The following is a 27594-nucleotide window of genomic DNA, read 5'->3' as shown; positions in this document are numbered from 1 at the left end:
GGGGGTCGCACATGGCAGCGAGGGCCTCTGCAAGGGGCCGCGCCCCCTCCAGAGTGGGACGCCGACGCCACAGTATTCACTGATAGATGTAGAAGGGCCGGTAGGGGATTTCCCCTGCTTAGAGCAGGGAGAGGCTCCGGTTAGGGGATTTCCCCTGCTTAGAGCAGGGAGAGGCACCGTTAGGGGATTTCCCCTGCTTAGAGCAGGGAGAGGCTCCGGTGAGGGGATTTCCCCTGCTTAGAGCAGGGAGAGGCTCCGGTGAGGGGATTTCCCCTGCTTAGAGCAGGGAGAGGCCCCGGTGAGGGGATTTCCCCTGCTTAGATGGCCCGGTGCAGGGGGGGGGCGGATGGCCCGGTGCGAGGGGGGGGGGCGGATGGCCCGGTGCAAGGGGGGGGGGGCGGGTGGCCCGGTGCGAGGGGGGGGGCGGGTGGCCCGATGCGAGGGGGGGCGGATGGCCCGGTGCGAGGGGGGGGCGGGTGGCCCGATGCGAGGGGGGGGTGGATGGCCCAATGGGAGGGGTGACAGATGGCCCTGCAGGGGCCTGAGGCAGACAGGCATGGAAGCGGCTGGCTGCCGGAAGGGGGAGGAGTGGAAGCGCTGAGGAGGGAGGCCACTGCTCAGAGAGCCGGAGGCGGGGTAATCTCCCCCAACAACATGAACCCGTCTCCGGCTTTTTTTTTCTTTTTCTCCAGCGCGAGCGCGGTAAAAACAGCAGCGCGAGCGCGGGAAATTTAAAAAACACACGTGTGCTGCTTGGGCCAATATTTACTCGCCCGAGGGTTAAATCCACACGCCCCAGGCGAGTAAATGTATATAATTGTCGAACACTGTGTGTATATATATATATATATATATATATATATATATATATATATATATATATATATATATATATATATATATATATATATATATATATATATATATATATATATATATCAAATATAGTAGCGCTAAACTAAAGAAACATGCACATAAACCAAATATTAACAACAACCGAATAATGTTAGATAAGTAGCGCACAAGAGGTTAATAATAGACAAACGCACAATATTAAATTCTAGGGCAGGACATACAAGACACAAACAACAGATAACAAACGACCAGTCCCAAATGTTCCTTCCAAGGTAGAGAAATCAAGAGTCAAATTGTTGCAATGGGGATAAACTGCAGCTCTCAGAAGGATTAACCCAATCCTAAAAAGTACCTAAAACGAAACAAGGAGAGCGCAACCCCCTAGCGCAATATGACATTTATTGGGAAAGAGAAATGAGAACAAGCGGATCAAGGACACTTACAGAATATAAGTTAAAAACAAGCAATAGTGAATCATATCACCGCCAACGATGCAGGGAAATTTTCCCCCTGAACCCCTAAACTGGACTCAGGGTACCTGGGCATTACTTGGGTAATGTCCCTTTTATCTGAGGGACCCTGTGTAAAGTGTGGGTATTTATTAACCCCCTGTCCCCATTTTAATAAAACAAACCTCAGTCTTATACACATTCACAGGACAGCAGCCAACAGTTGGCTGCAGAGATGACACACTACGCCTTAACTCAAAATTTAACCCCTACAACTCCCCCCACCTTATCCCTGGTGAAAGAGTTACGGAACTCCTCACTGGGTCCTGGGGTTTGGGCAAATCCTGGGACCTGGAATGTAACCCAGTTCCCTGCCCATTTTTACTGTCCTGCTTTGTGCTGAAGCAGGGGGATTTGGTGGTGAGCTGCAACCTGCGTTCCAGGGAGAATTTTATCCGGGGGAACACACCCTGACAACAGTTCACCGTAAAATCACCCCTGAAACTCAAGCTCTGCACATCCCCGCTGGTTAGCACTCCTGGAACAGTAAATCCACATACATCCTTATTATACCAACAGTTGTATACTCCAATTGGGTTGAAGAGCTGACACTCACAATCCCCCAATATAGCTATGGGGCACATTTCACACACTGTATTCTACAATTTCAGGACTGCAGCCAGCTCTGGACTGCAGAACTGACACTCCAGTCACCTTTTATGACTCAGGCCCCTCCAGCTGGGCATAATGCTTTAATTGGTGGCCTGGGGACTCCGTCATCGTCACAGCGCTTGATCCCCTTGTTCTCATTTCCCTTTCCCAATAAATTTCATATTGCGCAATGGGGTTGCGCTCTCTTTTTATACACACACACAAATCCCAAAACAAGCACCCTGATCAAATGGAAAAATGAATTACCCAAAATGTATTGATCATGGAATCGATAACAGAGAAAGCAAAGAGAAAACATGAATAACGAACTATTATGAACAGAGATCAGACAGTCTGAAAAACCTAATATGTGGAAAATAGCTGAAGCGCTCAAATGCAGGTGTAATATCAAAAATAATAAGCCAAACCACTAAACCAGGGTACTAACAATTGATATAGTACCTATTGTGTGATATTATGTGTACTATCCTCCTGAAGACAGGTGGTGTGTGGTGCAACCCACTCACCATCAGTCTCATTGGCAGGTTCCCCTGAAAAATATACAAATACTCACATCCTGGTAGGGCAGGCAGGCAGGCAGGCTGTGCAGCTACTCAATGCAATACAGGGAAAAGGGAGACCAAAAGCGCACCAGCACAAACGGAGCAGGAAGGACCCAAAGCAAAAAATGATTAAAAGGGCACTTTAATGTGACAACAGACCCATCCAACGCGTTTCGAACGTCACAGCGTTCTTTTTTAAAAATTCCCTATGACTCACAGCGGGATCATAAGATCCCACCTAGAGTAACAACCGGCCAGGCCCCAAAAAATGAACCACTGGAAGGGTAATAATAATGCAGTAATACTGAAGAATAGTGTAAACAGCTCACAAATGCACTCAGAGCAAGGACATGCACATGATAATAAAGCAGCCCTAATGCACAAAAACTACTAACAAGACAAAAATGTGGAAAGTTAAATAGACCCTTGAAAGCACGCTGCCTGCACATAACTACATTTTCACAAATTGTGAACAAACTATCTCCTAATAGAGTGTGCGGGAAGGCAAATAATAGAGAATACTACATATGTTATTTCCTTTTATCCCATGTGGTTTGTTTAGACTAAATTTGATATTTGCCTTCCCGCACACTCTATTAGGAGATAGTTTGTTCACAATTTGTGAAAATATAGTTATGTGCACATGGTTTGTACTTGCTTCGCTAGTCCCATGCTGTGTTTAAAAGCAGTGTGAACAGCGATACATCAGCTTAAATGGGCTCCATGTGAATGGATACTCCAGGCAAAAGGTGACACATTGTGTGCTCATTTGCATGTAATTTCCCAGAATCTCTTGCTGCAGTGGGAGCACTGTATGCGAGGTGATAATGGTTGAAAGGCAGGGTTGCAGACCTGTCTAAGACATGTAAATGTGCTCACAAGTGATATTCTTTATTGGAATTATATATATATATATATATATATATATATATATATATATATACACACACACACACATTCCCTCAAACTCCTACACCCACCACATCATGAATATATATTTATGCCAAAATGAGTGCTACTGAGCATGGCAAATGTATACAACAAAAGACAGGAGTGCCCAATGCTACATCAAATTGACAAAACATATATGGTAATAAGTATAAAGTTTAAATACTTCAATAATAATTGTAATTACTTGGCTATTTAGTTAAACCCTTTGGCCAAAGCGTTGTAAGCCTGCATACCAAATGTCAAGGTATAACCAAAAATGCAGGTCCTAACACAAACTGTGAACCCTTCCTTTTACCTCTGTATGATGGGAAGCAACTACAGTGAGTCTTGTCCATTCAGCAAAATGCCAGAACCTACCAAGTTAAAAAGGTGGGGAGGGGTAAGCTCTGGGGGGAGGTGCCACCTACCTCCATTTAACGGTTACCAGTCAGAAATTGATTAACACACACATTCTCAGTTAGCTCAAACTCCTACACCCACCACATCATGAATATTGCCAAAATGAGTGCTACTGAGCGTGTCAAATGTATACAACAAAAGACAGGAGTGCCCAATGCTACATCAAATTGACAAAACATACATGGTAATAAGTACAACATTTAAATACTTCAATAATAATAGTAATAGCACCCACAAGGACAGCCACTACCTCGACCTGGTTTTCACTAAAAACTTCTCTCTCTCTGATTTCTCCATTTCCCCCTTTCCTCTCTCTGACCATCACCTCATCTCATTCTCTCTATCTCGCTTCTCCCCTTCTCCACCTCCATCTACCCCCAGGTTTTGCAGAAACCTGCGCTCTATTCACTTACCTGACTTTGAGTCCACTCTACGCTCCTCCCTCTCCTTTCCCAGCTCTGCTAAAGACCCTGACAACCTGGTCAGGAACTACAACTCTGCCTTGTCCTCCTCTCTTGATCTGCATGCCCCGCTTTCTCTCTGCCGCCCTCGCCCTTCTAACCTTAGATCCTGGCTAAATTCCCACACGTGCATGCTACGTTCCTCAACTCGTTCCTCTGAACGCCTCTGGAGGAAATCTCATACTCTCACAGACTTCCTTCACTACAAATTTATGCTATCCTGTTTCAACTCTGCCCTCTCGCAAGCTAAACAAGCTTACTTTTCTTCACTAATCAACATGCACGAGTCTAACCCACGCCGACTGTCCTCTGTCTTTGATACTCAAACCACCCTCAGCTGCCTCTCCTTCCTCCATCTCCGCTCAAGACTTTGCTGACTATTTTAAGGAAAAGGTGGAACCCATACGTCAGAACATCCCGTTTCTTCCTCCCATCCTACACCTCTTCCTAACTCTCCCCCTGCCTTCCTTGACTCTTTTTCCACTGTCTGAGAGGATGTGTCGCTGTTGATTGCCTCTTCTTCCTCTACCACTTGCTCTCTTGACCCCATTCCCTCCCATCTCCTAAAATCTCTTGGTCCTACTATAATCCCTACACACACACATTTTTAACTCCTCCCTCTGCTCTGGAACCTTTCCATCCTCCTTCAAACATGCAAGAGTTATACCATTACTCAAAAACAGCAAGCTTGACCCTACCAGTCTTTCTAACTATCGACCTGTCAACCTCCTGCCTTTTGCCTCTAAACTCCTTGAACGTCTTGTATTCTCTTGCTTGCTCCATTTTCTCAACACCTATTCTCTCCTAGACCCTCTACAATCTGGCTTCCGCACTGCTCACTCCACAGAAACAGCCCTCACTAAAATAACAGACGACCTCCATGCTGCAAAAGACAGAGGTCATTACACTCTGCTCATATTACTCGACCTCTCTGCAGCATTTGACACCGTGGACCACCCTCTTCTCCTTCACATTCTCCATACACTTGGTATTCGGAACAAAGCTCTATCCTGGATCTCATCCTACCTCTCCCATCGTACTTTCAGTGTCTCTTCTGCTAACACCTCCTCCTCTATTGATCTCTCTGTGGGGGTACCCCAGGATCTGTACTGGGACCTCTTCTCTTTTCTCTGTATACACTCTCTCTAGGTGACCTAATAACATCTTTTGGGTTTAAATATCACCTCTATGCTGAAGACACACAAATTTACCTTTCAACCCCTGACCTTACACCTGCTGTACAGACCAAAGTTTCTGAATGTCTTTCTGCTATATCATCCTGCATGGCCCTCCGCCGCCTTAACCTCAACATGGCTAAAACAGAGCTCCTCATACTTCCTCCCAAACTTGGCCCTACTACCTCCTTCCACATTACTGTTGGAACTACGATCATTCACCCAGTAGCCCAAGCACGCTGCCTAGGGGTCACACTCGACGCCTCTCTCACATTCGCCCCTCACGTTCAAAACATATCTAAAACCTGTCGCTTTTTCCTCCGCAATATAACAAAGATACGCCCTTTCCTCTGTTGCTCGACTGCTAAAACGCTGACTCAGGCCCTCATTCTCTCCCGTCTCGATTACTGTAACCTCCTGCTGTCCAGCCTTCCTGTCTCTCACCTGTTTACAATTATCCTAAACGCTGCTGATAGAATCACTCTACTCTTTCCTAGATCTGTCTCAGCATCTCCTCTCATGAAATCCCTCTCCTGGCTTCCGATCAAATCCCGCATCTCACACTCCATTCTTCTCCTCACTTTTAAAGCTTCACACTCTTCTGCCCCTCCTTACATCTCAGCCCTAATTTCTCGTTATGCACCATCCAGACTCTTGCGTTCTTCTCAAGGATGTCTTCTTTCTACCCCATTTGTATCTAAAGCCCTCTCCCGCCTTAAACCTTTTTCACTGACTGCCCCACACCTCTGGAATGCCCTTCCCCTCAGTACCCGACTAGCACCCTATCCATCCACCTATAAGACACACTTGCTTAAAGAAGTGTATGAATAGCACTGTAAATATTCTGAACACGATACATAAAGCTTGGCCCCCTGCAGACGCACTTACCTGAACTCCCTCCTACTGTCTCTGTACGTTCTCCCTACCTACACTGGCGACACACTTTATTCGAGCTCGGCTAGTCCCACGAATTCGGGTATACCCAGGTGTATTGAGGTTTGTGACTGTTTTCTGCCCGAGTGCATTGAGGTATTTTCCAGGCAGGGATTGAAGCATTTTATTCCCGCTGGCTGCAATACTGCACAGTATATATATATATATATATATATATATATATATATATATATATATATATATACTGCATTACAATTCATGAATTTATGCCATCTGGTAGACACGCGAAGCATTGCAGCCTATTAAATCCTAATCATTATCATTTAACAGATCAGCCGCCCGTCAGCCAGGCATGAACCCAGGCTGGGAAGGCAAACGCAACGGGGCTTGTCAGAGGTGAGGAGCGGCGCATTCCAGGTATCTGCCAGGTACATACTGGGTATTTGCTCGAATAAAGTGTGTCGGTGCAGTACCAATTAGACAGTAAGCTCCTCGGGGCAGGGACTCCTCTTCCTTAATGTTACTTTTATGTCTAAAGCACTTATTCCCATGATCTGTTATTTATATTATCTGTTATTTATTTGATTACCACATGTATTACTACTGTGAAGCGCTATGTACATTAATGGCGCTATATAAATAAAGACATACAATACAATACAATAGTTTGGTATGCAGGCTTACAACGCTTTGGCCAAAGGGTTTAACTAAATAACCAAGTACAGCTAAACCCTGTTATAGCGCGGTCCTCGGGGGCCACTCGATCAAACCGCGCTAGAACCAGGGTCGCGCTATTTTTTTTTAAAAATGGCCGCCACGCGCCTGATCGGGAGGGAGTGAGGAGGGAAGGAAGGAAGAGGGGGCCGGAAGCCCTACATGTCCCCTAGCAACGGCGAGTCCAGCCACAACCTGCTCCTTACCTCCCACCACCGGCATCCATTTCCTCCCCCCCCAGGCCCCCACACCTACCGGCCCTCCGCAGCATAGCCCACGTGGCCCTCCGAGTCCCAGCCTGCTCCTCACTCGTCCCCCCTCCTCCCGACACCCCCCTCCTCCCAACACCCCCCCCTCCTCCCGACACCCCCCCCTCCTCCCGATGCCAGCTCCGTTCCGATCTCAGCAGCCGACACCAAAGGTAGGGAGGGGGAGTGGGAGGTGTAGTGTGCTGTGAGAGTGTGTTGTGAGTGCTGTGAGATTGTGCTGTGAGTGTGCTGAGTGCTGTGTGCTGTGAATGCTGTGTGCTGTGAGTGTGCTGTGTGCTGTGAGAGTGTGCTGTGAGTGCTGTGTGCGTGTGCAGTGAGAGTGTGTGCAGTGTGCGCTGGGAGTGTGTGCAGTGTGAGTGTGTGCAGTGTGAGTGTGTGCAGTGAGAGTGTGTGCAGTGTGTGCTGGGAGTGTGTGTGCTGGGAGTGTGTGCAGTGTGCAGTGAGAGTGTGTGCAGTGTGCAGTGAGAGTGTGTGCTGGGAGTGTGTGCAGTGAGTGCTGGCAGTGAGTGCTGGAAGTGTGTGCAGTGTGCTGTGAGCAGTTTGCTGTGAGCATTGTGCAGTGTGCAGTGAGAGTGTGCAGTGAGTGTGTGTGCTGGGAGTGTGTGCAGTGTGTGCTGGGAGTGTGTGCAGTGTGCTGTGAGCAGTGAGAGTGTGTGCAGTGAGAGTGTGTGCAGTGAGAGTGTGTGCTGGGAGTGTGTGTGCTGGGAGTGTGTGCAGTGTGCGGTGAGCAGTGTGCTGTGAGCAGTGTGCAGTGAGAGTGTGTGCAGTGAGAGTGGGTGCAGTGAGTGTGTGCAGTGAGTGTGCAGTGAGTGTGCAGTGAGCAAAAAAAAATGTAAAAAAAATTATTTAATTTTTCTAAACGGGAGCCACGTGAAAACCGCGTTATAACCGATTTCGTGTTATAACGGGTCGCGCTATAACGGGATTCACCTGTAATTACTATTATTATTGAAGTATTTAAACTTTGTATTTATTACCATATATGTTTTGTCAATTTGATGTAGCATTGGGCACCCCTGTCATTTGTTGTATATAACAGAGGAAAATAAAATTGTTAGGCATAACGAAATTGGTATTGTCCACTCATACACACCATCTCTCTTCAATCACAATTTATTTATTATTATTTATTGTCATTTTAAAAGACACACAGAAAATAACAAGAATTAAGATAGCGAGAATACAGATAGGTTTCCAGTACAATGTTAACAGAAACATATGGGGCTATATAATGCAGTTGATATTTGCTATATATATATATATATATATACATACACAGTATATAGAGATATATACATAGAGAGAGAAATATAGATATATAAATATATGTGTGTGTGTGTATGTGTGTGTGCACATACATAAATACACAAACACTCTAATACCTATTTTAATTGTATTGTTGCTGCAAAAAACTGCACATCAGGGAGAGTTTGGGCAATTGCTACTTCCCTAAAATATTTTTATTTATTGTGTTTTTAATGGTATTTTGTATATTTTTACATTAATAGTTAGGGGGATACTTCACAAAGTGAATTCTTTCTGTGTTTGAAAAGATTTTATTTTGACTAAAGGTTCTCTCATATTCAGGGCAGTTATAGGTTTCACCCCTGTGTGGATTCTTTGATGTCTAACAAGATGTGATTTATTACTGAAACTTTTCCCACATTCAGAACAGTTATAGGGCTTCACCCCTGTGTGGATTATGTGATGTGCAATAAGACTTGATTTACGACTGAAGCTTTTCCCACATTCAGAGCAGTTATACGGTGTCACCCCTGTGTGGATTCTTTGATGTCTAACAAGATGTGATTTATCACTGAATATTTTCTCACATTCAGAGCAGTTATAGGGTGTCTCACCTGTGTGGACTCTTTGGTGTGTAACCAGACTTGATTTATCAGTGAAGCTTTTTTCACATTCAGAGCAGGTATAGGGCTTCACCCCTGTGTGGATTCTTTGGTGTGTAACAAAATGTGATTTATCACTGAAGCTTTTGCCACATTCGGAGCAGTTATATGGTCTCACCCCTGTGTGGACTCTCTGGTGTGAAACAAGATTTGATTTCTGACTGAAGCTTTTCTCACATTCAGAGCAGTTATAAGGCTTCACCCCTGTGTGGAGTCTTTGGTGTCTAACAAGAACTGATTTCTGACTGAAGCTTTTCTCACATTCAGAGCAATGATAGGGTCTCACTCCTGTGTGGATAATTTGGTGTGCAATAAGATGTGATTTCTTACTGAAGCTTTTCCCACAGTCAAAGCAGATATAGGATGTTTTCCCCGTGTGGATTCTGTGCTGTATAACATTACCATGTTTCCAACTATAGGTTTCCATGTCTCTGATCTTTAAACCTTCTCTTTGTCTTATCTGGTATTGTGGTGTTTGTAAGTTTAGTGAAATGTTGTTGATGTTTAGGATGTTTAGCTCTGCCGAGTTTCTTGTAATCTTGTTCCAATTCTCATATAGACTTCTCACAGTGCTTCTTGTTCACAGATCAGTTGTGTTGAAGATCTATGGTGAGAAAATGTATTAATGTTACATTGCAAAGTACATTAGGAGGAGAAAGACAAATGTTCATTGATTTAAACCTTTATAAAATTCTAATTGTATAAGATACTGAATAAAATAATTAAAGTTACATTGTTATATAGTTATATATTAGCCCAATGAATCCTTTTAAAATTATGTCTAATAAGTGGAAATTAATATTTCCTCCTCACTCCAGTAATGGAAATCACATTACTTCCTGTATCAATATTCTTCATATATTGTTCTGTTCTGTAGGTATCTACTTTTGTATGTGCTCACTTTGTAATAAGTAATAAGAACTTTTTCTCATCAAATAAGTTTTGTTGTACTTAGTGATACATTAAACCTATAGTTGTTCAAGGGATCAACTATCCATTGGCATCCCTTGACTAGCTGACCACCAACTTCTACAAAGGAGTAAATATACAGCTTACACTAGACCAGGAGTCGGCAACCTGCGGCTCCTGAGCTGCATGCAGCTCTTTCCGCACCTACATGTGGCTCTCCTCCATCCGCAGGTTGTCGCTCCCCAGCTGCTGCCTCTCTCCCTCACTGTGCTTCTCTTGGCTGCGGGGAAACACAGCTGGTACTGGTTGGGCCTCTTGCTGCCGCCCGCCTCTTCCCAGCCGCCGGCATGCCTGCTGCACTATTCCACGCCGAGCCTCCCTTTTGCCGGAGTGCACTGGAAGTGCATGCCGCCACTTCCAGCGCACATTGACGTCACAGAGCAGCCCGGTGTGGAACAGTGCAGGAGGCAGCCAGCAGCTAGGGGAGAGGCGGGCGGCAACAAGAGGCCCAACGACCGCTGGCCAGGCCCCCCACAGCTAAGAGAAGCACAGTGAAGGAGAGCAGTAGCAGCTGGGGAGCGGCAACCCAGGACTGTGAGGAGAGAGGCAGTCCCAATGTAAGTGAGTGTGTCTATTTGGGGGGTTATTTGTGTGTCTATTTGGGGGGGTATTAGTGAATGTGTGTATTGGGGGGTATTAGTGTGTGTGTGTATTTGGGGAGGGTAGTGTGTGTTTATGTATTTGGGGGGTAGTTGTGTGTGTGTATTTGGGAGGGTAGTATGTGTATGTGTATGTGTATTTGGGGGGTCGTGTATTGTGTATGTATGTATTGTGTATTTGAAAATGACAAACTGTTTTGCATGAAAAAACAATGAAAAAAACAAAATAAGGGGACTTCATATTGTGAGATGAATTTTATTCCCCCACATATTTTTTCTTTTCCCCAATTCTGTTCAAAGTAAGTTTGTCGTATGTTAATGCTTATACAGTGTGACGATCAGGGGTAATCTGGCCTGTAATAAAGGGGTTATACCCGGCTAGTTACCCCTAATTCGTGTGGGAAGAGAAAGGGTTAATGTATAATGTACTATGTATGAGTATTCCAAAGCACTTTTATTCCCTGTGAATTCAATTCCCAAGTCTAGTTAAGCAGGCAAATGGGTTAAAGTGTTTTGTGATCTATGGGTAAGCAATGTGATGTAATTTGGGAGTCAGCCCTGCAAAGCGTTCAGGGGATTATGTGACTATATGTACTAATTTCTCAGATGGCAGACTTGTAATGGGATTTGCATGTGAGTACATTTGTATGGAGGGGGCTCTGATTCAATCTGGTAAGGTGGCTGCAGATAAATGTGCATTGAGGACAAGCTGCAGAGCCATAAGGAGTGGAGATGGGCCAGATAACATTAAGTATCTGCCATCAACCCCTCCTATGAGTTAGACAATGCCCAGCCATTCAGCCCTAGACTTGGTGTTGCCATGGAGGGAGGGGGGGAGGGGGTGCCACTCCTGCTTCCTCCCAGAGTTCCTTGCCTGTTTGTGATGGGAATTCAAACCCTATAAAGAGGCAGGTTGCCCCAACCCCAGTAGTAGAATGGTAGAGTGTGCGCTTGTTGTAGTTGGTGGTTCGTGACTCTAATCCAGCAAGGGAGAATTGCTAGCCAGTGTTATTCTTGGATACTTCACCCTGTTATTTTACCGTATGTGTTATTTTCAAGTGTTATTTGTGTTACAGTGTTGTGTTTGCCCGAAGGGAATAAATCTTCAGTGTATTTTATCATTTTGTCCTGTTCAATCAGTGCCCAGTATATTCGGCATGAATTAGTTCTGGTCTACCGTGACATACAGTATATACCTATTAGTGTGTGTACAGTGTGTGTATTTGTTTGTGGGGGTGTACTATTCATGCATGTGTTGCAGCTCTCTGAATATTTTGGACAAATATATATATTTTTTTTATAAAATGTTGCCCCAGAGTGGGTGGTTAGGCCTCTCGGGTGGGCAGTGGGAAGGGTTGCCCCTTTCATTACCATAGCGGTTACTACCGCTAAGGTAATGAACGGGTTAATCCTGCAACCTTCCCGGTAGGCCTAACCACCCACCATGGGGCAACTACCTCCTTCACTCACCCCATCTGCCCCCCAAAAAAACAGGTAGTCTTGCTTAACCCTTTTATTGCCTTAGCAGTTAGCCGCTAAGGTAATGAATCTGCTTTTATTTTATCGAGTTACAGGCCCGTTATGTTTGTTTAAATCCCCCGATCACGTGGACCGTGACGCAGGTGAATTTAAACATGGCTGCCGGGATACTGGCACCCCATAACGGGGCCTGTAACTCAGGAAGCAGGGGGTCCCCAGAGCTGAAATCAATGCGGTTCAGCTTCGCATACCCCGTTATAATACTGTATTATTAAAAAAAAAAAAAAGCCTTGCGATGGCCTGTTAGAGGCGCGCAGATAGAGTGACTGATTTAGTCCATTTCTTACTGCGCGTCTCTTAGACAGGTGGAAACCAGTGGGATTCACACAGCAGGAACCCCCGCTGTCTTAATCCAATGGGCCGTTAGTCTGGCCGCTGGAATCTCGCGGCTTGCAAGAGGTTGCCGTACAAAACACACACGGCAAGCGGTCGACAACCGGCAGTTGCACCTGTTCAGTACATCTGTGTGATATCGGATAATGCGCACATGAACAGGAATAAGTGACAGGTTGCATTGCAGTTAGATTTCTAAAACACAATAACTCGCGATTGCCGACTTGCATCTTGGCCGATATTGCAGACAACGCTAAATATCCTTTTTCTGCCTCTTTTGAAATTACCTGAAAACCGCGGTTAAAATGAACAATGCCATGGTGCGGGACGATAAGCCGTACGGGGGAAAACATCGAGTGCAACCAAGCCCAGGACTGTGTGTGTGTGTGTGTGTGTGTGTGCATGGCCGTAGTGACGCTGCTAGTCTGGGACACCAGCGGGTCTCCCCGCTATTATCTACTGGGATCGCCAAGTACAGCTGCGAACAAAGCAGAAGGGGTGCAGACTCCTTCTTTTCCCCTTATATGTAAGTGTATAGTGTCCTGGAACCAGATTCCATATTCCTTTGTTCCCCTTTACAGCTTTGGGATTAATTTCTCCCTAGTTTGGCTGTCTGTTATTTTCCCTGTCCCAGCAGCTTGCTGCATGTGAAAAGGCAACATGATTGCTACATGTTGTTTACACAGCCTGTGTAGGTTGCCTGCAGCTCATATTCTCCTAGCTGATTGGGCTATTCCTACCCCCCTGTCCTTGCTGACAGTTAGTATAGTCTCACTTCCCATCTAGTGTGACCCTTGCTCCTCACTTCCTTTTCAGCCTAGGACTCTGAGTGAGTAACTGCCTGCTATTTATCCCAGCAAGGCCTTTCTGTTTTACACTGTCTCATCCTTGATACACTGCACTTCAGACAGAGAAGTACTCTCTACCTACATTACATCTACAAGTACCTTTCTCCCTGGGATCTTCCCTCAATAAAATTAAGAAAGAGAAAAGGACTTGTTTGTGCCTTGGAAGAGGGGAGACATGAGTTAAGCTTACTGGAACTAATCATACATCATTCGTGACCCTGGTTTCAGGAAAGTAAAACAGAGACCGTGTGTTGGGAAATCACACAGGAGCTACTACTCAAAGACTTTATGCTAATCCAGAATAGTCTCTGCACCTCAAGACAAGCAAGCAGCTTTACACTGCCAGACAGGGCAGCAAGCTTTATACAGCAAACTGCACACAGCCTGCAGCCTTACAAACAAGCAAACAGATTTACACTGGTCACAGAGCCTGCAACTTCACACAAGGCAGCAGCGCTGCAGTCAGACAGTACATCTTACACAGAACTTTGATTGCCTTTTTCTGTTTGAGTTCACCTTCTGCAAAGCTCCATAGCGAGGAGCTACCATCTTACCTACCCCTGCGCACGTCCCCACGGCTAGCACCACCGGACATGGGTCAGAGCCACCGACACCTGTTAGTAAAGCTACCCCTACGCTGAACGCTGCAGGACACTGCTCGGCATCATCTGAGACAGTCGCCCATCGCTGACGCAGGTAACAGACCGCACGCCACACGCACTGGCTAAAGGCCTACAGACACCTACAGTATGTCAGAACTCAGATCCCCACCAGACACCACGCAGGAGAGTGACCACTCAGACACAGAGACCGCTCCGCAACTGCATCAGGCGCAGGCAGACGCAAGGCCTAAACGGACAGTCACACTGACACAAAAGGCCCGCGAAAAATAAGAGAATGACATTGAAGCGCACCGCGCTAAACTAGAGAAGACCTGGGAGGACATTGGTCGTGAAATATGTAACGTTGCAAGTACTAGCGATCAGGAGAAACAGATTAGGCAAACGATAGCACAATTGTGGTCAAGTCACAAACACTACCAAATGCTCTCACAAACATATCTCGCCTACTTGAAAAGAATAAACACGGAAGAAAGCCTCGGCGAACATGACCAGCAGGAGGCAACTGACCTGGAGTGCGACGGCTTCGTGCAGACCACCATCACTGAGGCCAAAGACCAGAGAAAAGAACTGCATCACAGCGCTCCAGCACATCCAGGCATTCATCAAGGTCAGCTAAGTCAGCGCAATCTAATATGTCTAGCGCAAGCACCACCAAGGCGCGAGCCACCGCAGAGGTCGCATGTGCCAGGGCCGCATACGCTCGGAAAGAGGCAGCCATGAAACTAGAAAGGGCCCGCATAGAAGAGGAAGAGCAGACAGCCGCTGCCACTGTTGCTGCCACCGCCGCACGGAAAAAGACAGAGGTGGACGTTAACCTAGAGGCCCTAAATCAAGAAAGGGAAGCAGCTGACCCCATAGCCCAAGCCGAAGTCTTAGAAGCAGCCGCGCAACAGAATAGCGGGGAGCAACTGTACAGACGGATAGCCTCAGAGGATCCAGCCCAACGCACTGAAGACTACGTAAGGAGCCTCTTCAGCATAAACACCAGCGCACCATCTCAACATGGAGGGAGTGACTCCACAGACACCGAAAACTTGCTAGGTCCACGAGGAGAAGACGCTGCTCCTTCAATGGTACATGCTGCCTGGGATAGCCACAGCTGCAACAGTGTTCCACACAAAAGCACGCACACGGATGCACCACAATGGGCTCGCAATCCAGGTACACCCACATGGGAGAACACAGCCCCTCACACTGACCAGCAGTCATCACGCGTCCACGCCAAGGAAGAGGCGACCGCACGGACCCTCCCAGCAACTACCTCAGAACGTGACCAACATGCCGATGCCTCAGGCCTGACAGACATAGCCAAGTACATGATCCGACGTGACCTGGTGCAAACAGGACTCACCAACTTTGACGACCGTCTTGAGAACTACCGGACGTGGAAGTTCACGTTCAAGGATGCAATCAACAGCCTGGGCTTCTCAGCAAGGGAAGAGCTCAACCTGCTATCCAAATGGCAGGGAAACGAATCCAGGGAGCACGCGAAGAGACTTCGGACGGCAAACGCGAACCACCCCCAACTAGGTCTCGACCTAGTATGGGAAAGGCTAGAAGAGTGCTACGGTAGCCCCAAAGCAGTTGAAGATTCGCTCTTCAAGAGTCGACAGATTTCCCAGGATCACAGCTAAAGACTACACAAAGTTACGAGAGCTCGGGGACCTGCTGCAAGAGCTGGAGTTTGCAAGGAAAGACCATTCCTTAACAGGTCTCAACATCCTAGACTCAGCTCGCGAAGTGAGACCCATCTTGGAGAAGCTACCCATCAACCTCCAAGAAAGGTGGATTTCACAAGGCTCCAAATACAAAAGGGAGAAGCCAGTCGCCTTCCCCCCATTGTCATTCTTCTTGAGCTTCATCCGCGAAGCGGCGAGGACAAGGAACAATCCTAGTTTCATCTTGGGTGCGCAAACCACACACAGTGCAAGCAGCCTGAGGAATGAGAGACCAGTGGCGAGATACGGTAACACTCAAACACCCATCTCGGTCCACAGGACGGACGTGTCTCCCACGACTCAAACTACTCCCGATCAGTCGGTCGCCGGAGACGAGGAACCAAGGGACCCAAGCAGGGAATGTCCCATACACAAGAAGCCACACCCACTTAACAGGTGCTTTGGGTTCAGGATGAAGTCCCTAGAGGAACGCAAGAAGTTACTCGGAGAATTCGGAGTTTGCTTCAGGTGCTGCAATTCCACGACTCACCTAGCCAGAGACTGTAAAGAAGAAATCAAATGTGTAGTGTGCAAAAGTGACAAGCACGTAACATCGCTACATCCAGAGGCGCTGACACTCTACCAACTCAACAACCCATCCTCCGTAGCGGAGCATGGCGGGGAGGAAAGAGAAGGAGAGCCAACATCTGTCACGTCTCAGCGCACCGAGGTTTGCGGGAAATGAAGTGACAAAATGTCCTGCTCCAAAATATGCCTTGTCGCAGGGCACCCCCAGGGACAACCTGAGTGTCACGCCTGTATGCCCGCAGACCTGGCAAGACCCCAATACTGAGGTGGGAACAGTATTACACCACACACCCACAGCAGTGGGAGCAAGCCCGGAGTGTGGTATAGCGTTGCTGGGCCTGTTGGAAAAGTGGTTAAGATACTTGCAACGTCTTGTAGGGTTAAACGTAAGAATGGTGGTGACCGTGTGCCAATGTCCAGGGGTCCAGAGAGTAGAGTAGTCGTAGTTCAAAGCCAGGTCCAATGATTCCAGAGGTCAGCAAAGTAGAGTTCGTAGCAAAGTTCAAGGGGTACAGAGAGCAGGGTAGTCCAGGACAAGCAGGGGTCAAAGCCAGGGAAATCCAAAGTAACACAGAAGCATGATACAAGCAGGAGCACAGCATAGGTCAGCACACACAGGGAAACAGGAACTATGCAGAGCGACGAGAGAGAGGACAGACAGGGATTATAACGGGAGACACACCAATAGGATAGAGGGGAGGAGCAGAGAGAGAAGTGGGAGACAACAAGGATAGGTCAGAGAGAGAAGAGGCGGAGACAGAAGGATCAGAGAGCAAAATGGCCTGCAGGGAATGGGAGGAGGAGTCAGGAGAGTGACCGGGCTTAGAAGAGGAGCGTGTGCGCGCGCCCTCTGTACGCTGATGGTGCGCGCGCACAGGCTGCGTCACCAGGCGCGCGGAGCACCGCGGGCACCCCAGCGGAGGGAAGCAGAGGACCGGACTGGACCGCCACCGGAGGTGAGATACAGGCAGCGGGCATAGAGAGTGTCTGGGAGCGGGGAGCGTTGCCGCAGGGACTCGGGGACCGCGCGGGTGCACGAGACTTGCGGGGCATGCGCTGAGGCAATGGGTCAGAGAGAGAGGAGGACAGAGCGGGACAGGAGTGGGCAAGTGCAGAGGGATTAGTAAGAGAGGGGATAGAGGAAGAGAAAGAAGGGGAAGGAATCCCCTGAACCGTCACACTGAGAAGGCTATTCAGATGTATGCAATCCTCGACGATCAAAGCAACAGATCATTGGCGAAGACGGAGTTCTTCAACTTATTCAACTCACAAGACAATGCCTCACCTACACCCTCAGATCCTGTGCAGGGTCAACTGAGACAACAGGGAGAAGAGCAAGCGGTTATGTCATACGTTCAGTGGATAACAGAGTGAAGATAGCTCTCCCCACACTCATCGAGTGCAACCACATGGCCACAAACAGGGACGATATTCCCACACCAGACGTGGCACGCCATCACCCGCACCTCAGAGGAATAGACAACTACATTCCGCCGGTAGAACAAAGCGCCAAGATCTTGCTGCTGCTCGGTGGGGACATTTTGAGGGTGCACAAAGTCCGTAAACAGCGTAACGGACCCCACAACGCACCATACACCCAAAGACTTGACCAAGGATGGGTGATAGTGGGCAACCTGTGCACTGACAAGGGGCACGGACAAGACAATGTTGACGCCTGCAGAACGGCGATAACAGAATGTGGACACACATCCCTCTCTGAACCATGTCTTGGCCATCTCCAAGTGACAGGAGGGCCAAGTGAAGAGAAGAGACAAGGTCATACCCCTGAGATCAACAAAAACATCCTCACATCAGGGGGATGTGACAATGGCCTAGGATGCTCAGCAGTCCAGACAGCTAAGGATGATGAATCGATTCCACCGAAGGAAGAAAGTAACCTCCCAAAGGTGACCGACAAAGGGATCGTCCAAAAGACAATAAACAATCAGACAGTCCTCCTGAGAGCAATGACACGGCTGAGACGTACAGCCATTCCTCTCCACAGAATATCAAGTGGCAAAGCGGCCAGCTGCCAGGGCCGGCATAGACGCAAAAGATTGCGCCCTGCAGGTGAAGCCAGTGTGGCAAAAACACTGTCCTCTCACACGTCAAAAAAGAGACAGTCGCAGAGACATTTCACAAAGGGATTTACAAGGACAAAAGAGACTGATCTTCGTCATGTCCAGGGAGAAAACAACCTCCTGATGGCAGTTAACAAAGAGACACAAAGGAGTATCGTCAAAGTACGTGGAGACGTTCTCGTGCAAGAGAAACGTTCCAATGACCTAGGGCGTACAGTGTTCCAGACAACAAGGGACGATGACAAACAGGCGCCATCAATGGCAGATAAAGAATTCTTGAGGTTAACGGATAAGGAGCTCTTCAAGGACGAATTAGGCAGTTGGGTGGCCCCGCTACCATTCTAACCACCAAGAAGACGCCTCCCAGACAACAAAGAACATGCCAGCTCTAGGCTCACTTCGCTCCGCTGCGACCTACAAAGGAAACCGGAGACCAAACTTAACTTTGTGGCCTTCATCCAGAGGACATTCCTTAACGGCCACGCAAAGCCAGCACCTCCACTGAAGGAAGGTGAAGAATGCTGGTACCCCCAATCATCTGGGGTCTACCACCCTTGGGAACCCGATCAAATCCGGGTAGTGTTCAGCTCCAGCGCTCAGCACCAGGGGGTCTCCCTGAAAGACGCCCTCTTCACTGGACCAGACTTGACAACCAGTCTTCCAGGAGTGTTGATCCGCTTCCGCAAGGAGCCAAAGGCCATCTCCTTCTGCAAAACGCCAGGTGATAGAGTGACAGGCTATCACGACTGGCATACCTTCCATAAGTTTGAAAAGAAACAGGACCAGAGACTTTTGCAAAAGACATTGTGGTGCACCCAGCTAACATGGACCGGTGCATCTGCTTGGCATCCTTTGCCAAAGAACCTTGGCCAAAGGACTTTAAGCTGGTGGTACCGGCCGGTATCCCATCGTTATGTGGACATGAGCTTTGCATTGTTATGTTGTTGTATTGCACATGTGCCACATATTCCAGGAATATAGTGGTATCTCCAGATACCAGACGGGGAATGTCCTGGAACCAGATTCCATATTCCTTTGTTCCCCTTTACAGCTTTGGGATTCATTTCTCCCTAGTTTGGCTGTCTGTTATTTTCCGTCCCAGCAGCTTGCTGCATGTGAAAAGGCAACATTATTGCTACATGTTGTTTACACAGCCTGTGTTGGTTGCCTGCAGCTCATATTCTCCTAGCTGATTGGGCTATTCCTACCCCCCTGTCCTTGCTGACAGTTAGTATAGTCTCACTTCCCATCTAGTGTGACCCTTGCTCCTCACTTCCTTTTCAGCCTAGGACTCTGAGTGAGTAACTGCCTGCTATTTATCCCAGCAAGGCCTTTCTGTTTTACACTGTCTCATCCTTGATACACTGCACTTCAGACAGAGAAGTACTCTCTACCTACATTACATCTACAAGTACCTTTCTCCCTGGGATCTTCCCTCAATAAAATTAAGAAAGAGAAAAGGACTTGTTTGTGCCTTGGAAGAGGGGAGACATGAGTTAAGCTTACTGGAACTAATCATACATCATTCGTGACCCTGATTTCAGGAAATATAGGCCTGTATTTCCAGCGTGGTTTGATTCAGTGGTAATGATCAGTGTCAGTGTGTTTAGAGTCACTGCGCATGCTCAGCATTGGCACACAGATGATTATAATTAACTGTACTGCAGATTCTAACTGGTTGATTGATGTTTTGGTGCTGTTTCTGTCTCTGATCCTTATATATTCTGCCCTTGTTGCATTGTGAAACTAGCTTAGCAATTTTCAAGGCTGGGTAGGTTTACCATACACATTCTAAGTTATGGTGGGTGCAGAATCCCTTGCTGCAGTGGAAGCACTGTATGCTAGGTGATAATGGTAAAAGGCAGGGTTGCAGACCTGTCTAAGACATGTGAATGTGCTCACAAGTGATATTGTTTATTGGCTTACGGTGGAGGTTTTTTGTCGCCTTATTCACCCACTAGAACTTAAAATGTGTATGGTAAACCTACCCAGCCTTGAAAACAAAAAGACACCTTCCTGCACCTTCTCCTCTTCTGAGGCTCTCCCTCCACAGAATTATTCAATTAATTAACAATATGTAGGGTGACCAGATCTTCAAAATGAAAAACCGGGACACAATAAAAAATTATTTATAAAACAAATTACATCACGTGACGTACCCCGTTGCCATGACGAGACACTGACGTTTGTCATGACAACATGTCACTGCCTATGTGGCATCACGTGATGCCTCGGCACTATAATGCGTCCCGTTGGTGGGCCCTGCAGTGTGTGTGTGTGTATATATAAATAATGAAGACATTAATTAAAATTCAAATAATTAACAAATTAAAATTAAATAATTGACATACTGTTGCAGCCCCTTTTATTCGTCTACATCCCCGATTTTCTTCGGGGATGTTTTCCGAATGTCACGCACTTTGCCGCGTTCATGGCGAGACAGCGCTAATAGCGCTAATACAATGAAACGCCCGCGGCGCCTAAAAATACCGGAACATGCCGCATCTGCCCGCGGTTTTAAAAGTCGCGCTGAAACGGCCGAACGAGGCTGAAGGCGGCCGCCACTATAAATTAAAATTAAATAAAAAAATGTAGGCATTAATTCAAATTAAAACAAAAGGAGATACTGGCACACAGTCAAGAGTGGGTCCCAAACAAATTGAGTTAAAAAAATATCCTTTATTAATCCATCTAAAAAGGTGGAGGTAAACACCTTTCTACGCGTTTCGTGTTAAACACTTTATCAAGGAGTATACACTGTATTAACAGTACTTCTTAAATACACGCACTAATGCCCCGTTTTCACGCCAAAGATGATGACGTAGGCCCGCCCACAAAGTGTGATGACGTCACACACCCGTCAGACACGCCCCCCAGTCGCTCCGGAGCAGAAAAGGGCGCTAAGCCCCACTCCTGTACTAATAAAAGCATGAGAGTGCTATGGAGGTGACCCTGACTAAACCGGTACTCACCACACAAGAGCCGCTTCACCGGTGAGCGGAGATACATTCCACCTCCCTGTACGCCGCGTCATCACCGGGGGCAGCTCCCAATGACCAGCACCGGATCCTCAGTTCCACCCCCCACCATACTCTCAATGCCTGAATACAGGGAATGGGAAATACGCCCCCTGAGATCCAGGAGCCAATGGGTGCATATCCCAAGGGATGGGCACGCCCACAAGTCGTCACCTGTTGCTGGGCAATAACAGGGGAGTAAAAAGGGCATTGCAGCTTGGTTTTAAGCATAAACATTACCTATAATCATTAATGAATGGGGCTTAGCACCCTTGTCTGCTCTGGAGCGACTGGGGGGCGTGTCCGACGGGTGCATGACATAACGCTTTGTGGGCGGGCCTACGTCATCTTTGGCGTGAAAACGGGACATTAGTGTGTGTATTTAAGGAAGTATTGTTAATACAGTGTATACTCCTTGATAAAGTGTTTAACACGGAACGCGTAGGAGGGTGTTTACCTCCACCTTTTTAGATGGATTAATAAAGGATATTTTTTTAACTCAATTTGTTTGGCTGCGCGCCAGTATCTCCTTTTATTTTTCTAGACCAGCATCTCTACATTGGGCTGCACGCCTGTAAAGACTTCGGATCAAGGGGCTTCTGTGAGTACTTTTCTTATTATTTGAGAGTACCTATTGTGAGTCCAGGAACCATCCCAATGAGGGTCTGGTTGGGTTTTTCAAGCCACATACCTTACCCTTCAGGGATCATTGGTCCATCTGGGGACTTTACTACATTTACGAGTCTATCTACCCCCCTATCCAGTCCTGCTTATCTGTTTATTATATCTACATACTGAAGGGATTCAGCACTGAAGTGCCTTTTGTCACTGGAAGTTTGGATTAATTAAAATTAAGACTTTTAAAAATGTGACATTCCTGACCTTGTATGTATATTACACTTTGCAAAATAGGGTCTCTTGCTCTCCTCATGGCAGTCAGTGACATCACTGCCATGCAGGGCCGCAGACAGCTTTCCCAGGGCCCAGGAACAACGTTTCCACCGGGGCCCCCTACCCACGTTTTGGCGGCCTTGCGAGAACCCCCCCCTTCTCACAAACCTCCTCACTCTCACCCCACCCTCCCCAGTCACCCTTTCCTCCCCCCCTCTCTCTTAAACCCCCACCCATTTTTCTCACCTCCCCACTCAACCTCCCTCCCCAATATACGTGCACACAGTGACACACACACACACACACACACACACACACACACACACACACACACACACACACACACACACACTCCTCCTCATACTTCCCCCTCTCCTTATACATCCCCCTTTTCTCCTCCCCTCATACCTCCCCCAAATCTCCATATACCTCCTCTCCTCATACCACTCCCTCCCCATCCTTTCCTCATACCAACCCTCTCCCCATCTTATATCTCCCCCCTCCTTATATCTCCCCTTCCTATTTCCCCCTCCCCTCCTCATATCTCCCCCATCCCTCCTAACTCCTCCTCCCCCTCATATCATATCTCCCCCTCATAACTCCTCCTGCTCTCCTTATTCCCCCCCCCCTTTCATCATATCTCCCCCTCCTCTCCTCCTATTTCCCCCTCCCCTCCCCTCCTCCTATCTCCCCCTCCCCTCCTCCTATCTCCCCCTCCCCTCCTCATATCCTCCTCCCCTCCTCATATCCTCCTCACCCCATATCTCCCCCCATATCTCCCCTTCCTCACCCCATATCTCCCCCTCCTCACCCCATATCTCCCCCTCCTCACCCCATATCTCCCCCTCCTCACCCCATATCTCCCCCTCCTCACCCCATATCTCCCCCTCCTCACCCCATATCTCCTAATATTTCCCCCGCCCCTCCTCATATCTCCTCCTGCCCTCCTCTAATATCTCCCTCATATCTCCCCCTCCTCACCGCATATCTCCCCCTCCTACCTCCCCCTCCTCCTACCTCCCCCTCCTCACCCCATATCCCCCCCTACTCACCCCATATCTCCCCCACCCCATCTCATATCTCCTCCTGCCCTCTTATATCTCCCTCATCCCTCCCCTCCTCATACCCCCCTCATACTTTCCCCTCCTCAACTCATATCTCCCCCATCTCTCCTCATACCTTCCCCTCCACATACCTCCCCCCATATCTCTTCCATCCCTCATACCTTCCCCTCCCCATACCTTCACCTCCCCTCAGCTCCTCATACCTCCCCCTCCCCATACCATCCCCTCAGCTCCTATCTCCCCCTCCCCATACCTTCCCCTCAGCTCCTCATATCTCCCCCTCATACCTCTCCCTCCTCTCCTCCTATGACACACACACAGACAAACAGGACACACAGACAGACAGGACACACAGATAGACAGGACACACACAGACAGACAGGACACCGCTCACTGAGAAGCAGCTCACTCCATCCGGCCCCGGTAGAAAGCCCCGCCCACGACACCCTCTGACCTCCAACCAATCCCCTGCTTAAAGCCCAGCCCCCCGGCATTCTAACATGGAAAAAATACTATCCGGCTGCCGCATCCTCCTCCTCGGCGCCACCGCTCGCTCGCCCCCCCCGCGCACCGTCGCCGACTCCCCCGCGCCCCACGGAGAAAACCGGGACATTCCCGGGACGGACGGGCAACCGGGACAGCCCAGCAAAAACCGGGACTGTCCCAGCAAAACCGGGACGAATGGTCACTGCAGATTGCCCTTTTTGAGACTGACCCGCGGACCAAAGGAATTGGCCGATCCGAGGTGAAGCCAAATACACCAAAAGGTTTCGCCCATTTCTAGGCGGTATGAGCGGGAGACTTGGCCAGGTGAGGGTTTCTTTAGAACAGATTTATATTTTAGAATATTTCTGTTTCAGGTTTATAACACCTGAGGTGCTTTAACTTCTCTTAGATTCATCACGTTTTTCCTGTGTGCATTTCTCTTCTATACTAACATCAAACGGGAGAGTAAAGCGCTGTATATTCCAGGCTGCCCTGCTGTGAGTGTATAGTGATACTCACAATACAATGTACTTTGAATGTTCATTTCTCAGAGGGGGACCCTGAACATAAACTGAAATGTCACAATCACTTGGCAGGTTTCAGTTACTTACAGGACAAGCTGCATCTGAAGATATTTTCCTCTTGTTTGCTCCTAATAAATGAAAAGGAGATGAACGGTTGGGGCCTCTCTGTATCCACAAGAAGCTGTTAGAGAAGAAATCATTATCCAGACACAACGTGAAACAAAAGAAACATAGTACAGATATACAGAAAGTATAAGGTTTTTAACAGCACCTAAAATTAAGCATATAAACAGGTAAATACAGAAGTGGTGCACGAGAACAAAGGAGGAACCCTAGAGAAAGTATGTTGTATAGGCCGCACTACCTAATGTATAAAATATATTAGGGATATAAGTACGTGGTGGGTGCTGGGGAACAATGAAGAGACCCCTAATCTCTTGTTTGCGCACTCAAGGACCATGATCTAAGGGTCTACGTTGCAATGGTGCACATTAAAGTTTTTAATATGAAGTTTTCCTAATACCTCTCATACCTCTACTTGAGGCGTATATACGTTATATCACGCTGGTCTCTACCTTCACGATAGAATCCCCCAAGCGGCAACATCCACGTGACTTTACTAAGTCGCGAGTTTAAATTGACGGTGTACCGCTCAGCTATATCTGGACACGGCTGTATTTTAATACGGGTTACACACGATGCACAGCATTGCGCAATACTTGCCTGAGTTTCACGTTGCAGAGTACCTGCGATTATACGGACACACGATGTGAAGTTATTGAGGTCTATACCACGTTACACTTATATAGCTCTGGCCGCGAGTATTGGAATGGCTCAAGTGTTACAGAATATACACCATCACCAGTATACACCAACACCGGATACTTGCTGGCAGCACAGCTGGTCTTATCTATTGGCAACTAGTAGCCGACAGTGTCCCTGAGTACATTGTTTCTCAGGGACTTTGCACGCAGAGGAACACAAGTTCATTACATGATGTCATTACAACGGATCCATAACATTTAGACAATTATGTCTTCAGCCGTGTAATTTACACTGGCACCTGCCATACCAAGCGTTTACATTTATCAACAGAGCCTGGTGTCAAAGTGTGAATCATCAGACAGCCACCTACAGTTTATAGCGACATACAGCGTTACCTTAGGTACTCACCTTAACATTTGTGTGAGATTGTGGCAGCGCGCCACCGTGCAGACACCCCATCTGGGAGCATAATCAGCCGCATCTGTGGGATTCAGTTGTTAGAGTTACATTCTATCGTTGTTCTGCGGAACACATAACCTGATAGTTGATAGGGTCACCCTATGACTCCGTATACACGGAGCCAGAATATGAAGCCTATAGAGACTTGATACATTACCTTAGATGGAAATAGACATTTAGGGAATTTGAATCAGAGCTCAATTACTAAGAACTGTATATCTCTGTATCAATCCGGTATTACTGGTTACCGCCATCTGTGTATTCCATCACAGAGGACTATCCATGTACATCCATCAAAGAGTACCGATGTCTATTATGACCATACTTACACAGGGTCTCTTTACCCATTGATGGTAACCACATGGGTGAATGTGCAGCAACACTGATCACTGCAGTACATCATATGAGTCATTAGGCTTGAGTTTTACACCTTTGACACCTATCAGCATCATATCGATAAAGGCCAGCTATCTATCATCATCTCTGTAGATATAACTAGGTATTATTATATACTATGACTGTTCCATGACTATACCAGCTATGAGATCCCTTTGATATCTATCCTGCATACCTATATGGAGATTATGACACATATAGGTGTTTAGCAGGTAAGCCTACACTAAGTGTTACACCCTAAATACATCTCCTCTTATTTACGCTGGGTTCAACTACAGGTATATTAATACCTTACCCCACGAGTCACTCAAGAGGAGTTCTCTTTGGGATGGGCTAAGCTGAATGAGTTATAGTTATATCATCTTCGTATACATCTCCCTCACTTGACATACATCCTCAAAGCTAGTCCAATCTAGCACTAGAGAGGCATCAGGAGCTTCTTGGTTTTAAAGTTATTTATGTAGTGATTTAGTCTATTATGTCCTAATAAACTTTTATATGTTGTATGTTTGCGCACTCAAGGACCATGATCTAATACCACTCAGGTCTGCAGTGCGCCCTATTGGGGATCTATTTGTGTGCTCTTCACACTCACATCCGTTGGACCCTGAACATAAACTGAAATGTCACAATCACTTGGCAGGTTTCAGTTACTTACAGGAGAAGCTGCATCTGAAGATATTTTCCTCCTGTTTGCTCCTAATAAATGAAAAGGAGATGAACGGTTGGGGCCTCTCTGTATCCACAAGAAGCTGTTAGAGAAGAAATCATTATCCAGACACAACGTGAAACAAAAGAAACATAGTACAGATATACAGAAAGTAAAAGGTTTTTAACAGCACCTAAAATTAAGCATATAAACAGGTAAATACAGAAGTGGTGCACGAGAACAAAGGAGGAACCCTAGAGAAAGTATGTTGTATAGGCCGCACTACCTAATGTATAAAATATACTAGCTGAGAGACCCGGCGTTGCCCGGATGTAAATGCGTAATAGGTAGTATTATTTATAAATCGTGGAACAATAGGTGAGTATTTGTTGTAAAGGTTGGATAATAATGTTGAAAAGAAAGATGGAATAAAATGTAATACGATGTTGTTTAAAAATTGTTTATTGTAAACACACCACAGTACAATGTATATTTTGGGTGACATAACAGATGTAAAAATGTGAGGCGTGTGTCCTGCTAGGGTGTGAGGCGGCAGGTGGCGCGTGGGTTGTGAGTGCTGTCTGTGAGTGGGGGTCCTGCTAGGGTGTGAGGCGGCAGGTGGCGCGTGGGTTGTGAGTGCTGTCTGTGAGTGGGGTCCTGCTAGGGTGTGAGGCGGCAGGTGTCGCGTGGGTTGTGAGTGCTCTCTGTGAGTGGGGGTCCTGCTACGGTGTGAGGCGGTGGGTCACTGATGTCGGTGCGTAGGGGCGGGAGGCAGCAGGTGTGTGTGGCGGCAGGTATGTGTCGAGTGTGGCGGCAG

General features: G+C 47.2%; 1 protein-coding gene across 1 annotated transcript; it reads right to left on the bottom strand.

Moving 5' to 3' along the window:
• Positions 1-8518: 8518 nt before the first annotated feature.
• LOC142485097 (uncharacterized) lies at positions 8519-26943 on the bottom strand. Its single transcript, XM_075584307.1, has 4 exons — positions 26787-26943; positions 25682-25754; positions 24596-24689; positions 8519-9892 (listed from the first exon to the last, which is right to left on the bottom strand). Exon 4 carries the CDS (start codon positions 9713-9715, stop codon positions 8903-8905), a length of 813 nt encoding a protein of 270 aa, XP_075440422.1. The 5' UTR covers positions 9716-9892; positions 24596-24689; positions 25682-25754; positions 26787-26943; the 3' UTR covers positions 8519-8902.
• Between the last annotated feature and the right edge of the window lie 651 nt (positions 26944-27594).

The sequence above is a fragment of the Ascaphus truei genome, unplaced genomic scaffold (assembly GCF_040206685.1).
Source record: "Ascaphus truei isolate aAscTru1 unplaced genomic scaffold, aAscTru1.hap1 HAP1_SCAFFOLD_537, whole genome shotgun sequence".
NCBI classification, from domain to species: Eukaryota; Metazoa; Chordata; class Amphibia; order Anura; family Ascaphidae; genus Ascaphus; species Ascaphus truei.
This window is presented reverse-complemented; position numbering and strand designations above follow the sequence as displayed.

Coding starts and splice junctions, on each gene's coding strand:
- LOC142485097 (XM_075584307.1), bottom strand. CDS start 9,715: ATGGAAACCTATAGTTGGAAACATGGTAATGTTATACAGCACAGAATC.